A 6,335-nucleotide genomic window follows, 5' to 3' on the forward strand; every position below is an offset into this window, starting at 1 on the left:
GAGAACCACATGAAAAAACTCTGCTGGATTTGAGTTAAAAAAAAAAAAAAAAGAACCTGAAGAAAAAAATAGCAAATCTTGCATCCTAATGAGATAATGAATGCACAAGTACTTTGAAAGAGGTACAGCACTTCAGTGCTTTTCAGATATGAGGTTTTGTCATGCTCTTGAAAGAAATGCATAGGCTTTACTGACATGGGGGCTGGGGCTGGGGCCCTGGCAGAAATGGGGAAGCACAGGCTGTGGCAAGGGGGGTTTCTCCAGAAGGCTGACTCATTTCTTGGCTGTCCCAAGCTTAGAGAGCCAGATTTCTTAGGGTTGTTTACCACCTTAGTAAGGAACTGGTGGAGGGTTTTTTTCTGGAGTTAAGCACTGCAGGAAGAGCTGCCCACAGTATGGGGGTGGGTCATCTGCTTCTGGACTGCCCAGGCCAACTGTGGTTACCCCAGTTAACTGTGGTGAGCTGTCCACATAACCAGCCTTCTGGATCTGCCTTTCAAGGAGTCCCGCTGTGCTTCTCCCTGCTGAGGCCGCTGAAAGGGCATAGGCAATTGCTAGAGGTGAAGAAAAAGTCTGTAGCTAAGCTATAAAAACAGGCATCCTGAATCTGGCTACATCCTGGTAATCTTGCACATAGGATGAATCCTAAGAAAAGGTGAGTCTTGTTAATGTGCACAGCACACAAGCCAGCGGGATGGCGTGCCAGTCAGCAGATTTTCAGTTTCAAGATAACTGAAAATCCATTTTTATCTGACTTAGACAAAATGAAACAAAACACCAAACCAACAAACAACAACCACACAATTTCACTGATTCACATAACTGAAAAGTCTAAGGTTAGGGCTTGTTTCAGGCACCACTGATCTTGTGGCTCAAACTATGTCACTGGGACTTGGTTTAACCCTGTCTCAGCTCTACCTTTCCTCAGTGTTACCTTCTCTCTCAGGAGCCCTGGGGTAGCCCCCAGTGGCTGCAGGTCATCTGTAATCCCAGGGGGTCCCAGCAAAAGAGAGAGGGAATCCCTTTCAGTAATGGTCCTCCTCCCCAACTAAATTAGAGGCTTCATTCTGACTGGACAAAGTTAGAGCGCATAACCATCCCTGGGCTCTGATTGGCCAGAACAGAGTCCGGCGTTCCACCTGCCAGGTGGAAGGGTAGATCTCTCCCATGCTCACTGAGCCTGAGACAGGAGGTGGGGTGGCGTCCCAAAGGAAATCTAGCATGCTGGTACCAGAACGGGGAATAGGTGCTGGGCTTGGAAAAATAACAGACAAACATTCAGTGCTACCCATTTAAGCATTTGAAATAATTTCACTTCAAAATCAGAGTGGTCGAGTCTCAGACACATGAGATTCTGTCTCAGATTTCTGGTGGCTTGAATGGAGGGTGTACAGAATCATGTCTTGATAAATGTTTAACTTCTAAGATTTGAAGTGCAGATATTGGTCTGGGTATCCCTCCTAGAAATCTTTGCATTTTCTGCATTTTCTTTTTAATATTTTATTTTTATTTTTATTTTTATTTTTTTGAGACAGTGTCTCAGTCACCCAGGCTGGAGTGCAGTAGTGCGATCTTGGCTCACTGCAACCTCTGCCTCACGGATTCAAGTGATTCTTGTGCTTCAGCATTCGGAGTAGCTGGGACTACAGGTGTGAGCCACCACGCCTGGCTAGTTTTTGTATTTTTAGTAGAGACAGGGTTTTGCCATGTTGCCCAGGCTGGTCTCGAACTCCTGGCCTCAAGTGATCCGCCTGCCTCAGTCTCCCAAAGTGCTGGGATTACAGGCGTGAGCCACTCACTGCACCCAGCCTATATTTGAATTTTAAATAGTGATTCCACACCTTAACCTAACCATAATGGGAATTGGATTAGAGAATGGTGGGAATTTCAGACAAGTTGGTGAGGGTGAGAAGTAAGGGAAGAGAAACGTTATGGAACCTCTCACATAAAAAGTGCACAGTGGCCTACCCCTATATGGATGTGAGACTGCTCCTGATAGGAAATATCCCCAAACCCCTTGTTTGCAGTCCATGGCCCCAGTCTCAACTCCACCAAATCATGATGCTTCCCCTGAGATCATGATTGCGTTGCCCAGTTTCCTCTCTGACCAGACCTGATTCTACAGACAAAAGCCAACCTCCTCACTTCGATTCCCCTGGATCCTTTCCTCCTCTTCACATCTACAGCCGCTCTTCTAACTTCTTACTCCTGTTGCAATTCCAGATATTCCAGAGACAGGACATCTCCAAGGCACTCCAGGGCCCCAAATAACAAACCTTATTTGTTTTCCACCTCACACAATCTGAACTCTTCTGCCTGCCCTTTGAAACCCTTCGCGAACACCTCCAACCTTATTTCTTGCTCCTCCTCAATACAGCCTGTTCTGGTTGGCACAGCCTCACCTCTTACCTTTGCCACGATGCTACTCCTGCTGCGTCACTCAGTTCTGCATGGTGAGTCTCCTCCATCCACTGTGATCTAGAACCACGTCATTGTCAGTGGAGGTTGAATACAACTGGAATTTTTTATGGGATTCTAACAGACCTGTCCCTGATAATGGCGTGCCCCTAATTTCCTTTCTTTACTGACTACTCATTGGCTGTATCACTCTAGTTGCACAAATGATCTCTATCTCCCTCTATGCATGCCTACTAGGTCCAGGGAAGTAATATAGTGTTTGTAACTAGGAGTGGTAAAGATGATGGCTAATTGGAGAGAGTAAGCTCAAGCTAAAAGCATTCAAATTCAATTTTTTTTTTTTTTTTTTTTTTTTGAGACAAGGTCTAGCTCTCTTGCCCAGGCTGGAGTACAGGGGCATGATCACAGCTCACTGCAGCTTCAAACTCCTGGACTCAAATGATCCTCCCACCCCAGCCTCCCGAGTAGCTGGGACTGCAGGTGCTCACCACTATGCCCAGCTAATTTAAAAAAAAAAAATGTTGTGGAGACAGAGGTCTTTCTATGTTGTTCAGGCTGGTCTTGAACTCCTGGGCTCAAGTGATTCTCCCATCTTGGCCTCCCAAAATGCTGGGATTACAGACATGAGCCACCGTGCCCAGCTCAAATTCAAAAATTTTAAGACATTATGGGACAAAGAAAATTCACCTGTCCATCCAAATAATGTAATGTGCAATAAATCTGCAACCACTGCTTAAGCTTGTCTTGAAGTTTTTCTGTTTTGCAGGACTCTTCCTGAGCAGTACATTTTCTTCTCTTCTAACAGAGTTAGAATTTATTGCTTACAACTCTTTCAGAAAATGGCAGTAATTAGAAATGGAGTCTGAGGAGGGGGATTTGCTCAAAATACGAGTATCGTTTCTTTACCATTTTTCTTTAGCAATGTATTCTGTAATCATAAATGAGCTACATGAAGATCTGAGCACAGCCTGGAAATATTGCATGTTTAATATCAGCCTCCTTTCCCTTCTTCAGAATTAAACTCTGGATCCTTCCTAGACTTGGCCAGTTCCAAGTCACGACTTCGTCAGATACACTCTTGCTGTAAGAAGCAGTAAAGTTCAGTGGTTATGATCACAGACCTAGAGCTGGTCTATCTGGGTTTAAAGCCAGACTCTATAGCTTCCTGGATGTGGCTGTCTGTTTAACCTTGGGCAAGCTAGGTGACCTCTGTTTGCCTCAGTTTCCTCATTTGTGAAGTGCGGATAATAATAGTACCTACCTCATGTCATCGTTTTAAGGATTAAATGAATTAACACATTTAAAATATAAGACGTTTGAAAAGCTCTTGGACTCCGGCTGCAGCGTCAGCCTCCCTCGGGCCTCGGCAGCAGCGGCGGCTCGCTCGCCTCAGCCCCAGCGCCCCTCGGCTACCCTCGGACCAGGCCCGCAGCGCCGCCCGCCCTCGGCCGCCCCGACGCCGGCCTGGGCCGCGGTCGCAGCCCCGGGCTCGCGTAGGCGCCGACCGCTCCCGGCCCGCCCCCTACGGGCCCCGGCTAGAGGCGCCGCCGCGGCCGGCCCGCGGAGCCCGGATGCTGGCCCGGAGGAAGCCGATGCTGCCGGCGCTCACCATCAACCCTACCATCGCCGAGGGCCCGTCCCCAACCAGCGAGGGCGCCTCCGAGGCAAACCTGGTGGACCTGCAGAAGAAGCTGGAGGAGCTGGAACTTGACGAGCAGCAGAAGTGGCCAGAAGCCTTTCTCACCCAGAAAGCCAAGGTCGGCGAACTCAAAGACGATGACTTCGAAAGGATCTCAGAGCTGGACGCGGGCAACGGCGGGGTGGTCACCAAAGTCCAGCACAGACCCTCGGGCCTCATCATGGCCAGGAAGCTGATCCACCTTGAGATCAAGCCGGCCATCCGGAACCAGATCATCCGCGAGCAACAGGTCCTGCACGAGTGCAACTCGCCGTACATCGTGGGCTTCTACGGGGCCTTCTACTGTGACAGGGAGATCAGCATCTGCATGGAGCACATGGATGGCGGCTCCCTGGACCAGGGGCTGAAAGAGGCCAAGAGGATTCCCGAGGACATCCTGGGGAAAGTCAGCATTGCGGTTCTCCGGGGCTTGGCGTACCTCCGAGAGAAGCACCAGATCATGCACCGAAATGTGAAGCCCTCCAACATCCTCGTGAACTCTAGAGGGGAGATCAAGCTGTGTGACTTCGGGGTGAGCGGCCAGCTCATCGACTCCATGGCCAACTCCTTCATGGGCACGTGCTCCTACATGGCTCCGGAGCGGTTGCAGGGCACACATTACTCGGTGCAGTCGGTCATCTGGAGCATGGACCTGTCCCTGGTGGAGCTGGTCATCGAAAGGTACCCCATCCCCCCGCCCGACGCCAAGGAGCTGGAGGCCATCTTTGGCCGGCCCGTGGTCGACAGGGAAGAAGGAGAGCCTCACAGCATCTCCTCTTGGCCAGGGTCCCCCGGGCGCCCCAACAGCGGTCACGGGATGGACAGCCGGCCCGCCATGGCCATCTTCGAACTGCTGGACTATATTGTGAAAGAGCCGCCTCCTAAGCTGCCCAACGGTGTGTTCCCCCCTGACTTCAAGGAGTTTGTCAATAAATGCCTCATCAAAAACCCAACGGAGCGGGCGGACCTAAAGATGCTCACAAACCACGCCTTCATCAAGCGGTCCGAGGTGAAAGAAGCGGATTTTGCCTGCTAGTTGTGTAAAACCCTGGGGCTGAACCAGCCCGGCACACCCACGCGCACCGCCGTGTAACAGTGGCCAGGCTCCCCGCGTCCCGCTGGTGACCTGCCCACCGTCCCTGTCCACGCCCCGCCCTTCCGGCTGAGGACAGGCTGGCGCCTCCACCCACCCTCCTGCCTCACCCCTGCGGAGAGCACCGTGGCAGGACGACAACTGCGCACGCAGGAACGGGGGTCTCCTCTCCTGCCGGTCCCTGCCGGCGTGCCTCTGGGGACGGGCGACGCTGCTGTGTGTGGTCTCAGAGCCTCTGCTTCCTTAGGTTACAAAACAAAACAGGGAGAGAAAAACCAAAAAAAAAAAAGAAGTTTGAAAAGTTGGGAAACACTGGGTAAACTTATTTTTAAACAGTGTATTAGTCAGCTTTTCAAATAATATGGTCAGTATCTTTTTCTTCAACCCTTGGACAACCCCCTATTTAAGACAATGAGTCCAGGCCAGGCACGGTGGCTCACACCTGTAATCCCAGCACTTTGGGAGGCCAAGGAAGGCCAACTGCTTGAGCCCAGGAGTTGGAGACCACCCCAGGCAACATAGCAAAATCTTGTCTCTACCAAAAAGATAAAAATACAAACAATTAGCCAGGTATGGCAGCCCACACCTGTGGTCCCAGCTACTTGGGAGGCTGAGCAGGGAGAATCACATGAGCCCTGGAGGCTGAGGCTGCAGTGAGCAGTGATCATGCCACTGCACTCCAACCTGGGTGACAGAGCGAAACCCTGTCTCAAAAATAAAATAAAATAAAATAAAGCAATGAGTCCGATTTTAATCTTTAAAAAGTATAATAAATACACTAAAAAGTGTCCAAAAATTCTGGAAATATAGGAAAAATATATATATTTATTTAATCTGAAGTAAGCTTTTTTTCACATTAACAAATGGATTAATTGCTTCAAATTTAGAGATATTTCACCTGAAAAGATGTCCTGGGGTTAAAAAAGTTGAACATATTGGCTGGGTGCGGTGGCTGACACCTATAATCCCAGCACTTTGGGAGGCTGAGCGGGAGTGGATCACTTGAGGTCAGGAGTTCAAGACCAGCCTGGCCAATATGGTGAAACCCTGTCTCTACTAAAAATGCAAAAATTAGCCGGACTTGGTGGTGCATGCCTGTAATCCCAGCTACTTGGGAGGCTGAGGCGGGAGAATTGCCTGAAACCT

General features: G+C 49.8%; 1 protein-coding gene across 1 annotated transcript; it reads left to right on the forward strand.

Annotated features, from left to right (window-relative positions):
• Positions 1 to 3,742: 3,742 nt before the first annotated feature.
• On the forward strand, positions 3,743 to 6,026 carry LOC100988437 (dual specificity mitogen-activated protein kinase kinase 2-like). Its single transcript, XM_034964965.4, has one exon. The coding sequence runs from the start codon at positions 3,990 to 3,992 to the stop codon at positions 5,130 to 5,132; it is 1,143 nt and encodes a 380-aa protein (XP_034820856.2). The 5' UTR covers positions 3,743 to 3,989; the 3' UTR covers positions 5,133 to 6,026.
• Positions 6,027 to 6,335: the final 309 nt, after the last annotated feature.

This window comes from Pan paniscus, chromosome 6 (genome assembly GCF_029289425.2).
Source record: "Pan paniscus chromosome 6, NHGRI_mPanPan1-v2.0_pri, whole genome shotgun sequence".
In the NCBI taxonomy this organism is placed as follows: Eukaryota; Metazoa; Chordata; class Mammalia; order Primates; family Hominidae; genus Pan; species Pan paniscus.

Excerpts from the sequence above, each read along its gene's own strand:
- LOC100988437 (XM_034964965.4), top strand. The coding sequence starts at position 3,990 with ATGCTGGCCCGGAGGAAGCCGATGCTGCCGGCGCTCACCATCAACCCT.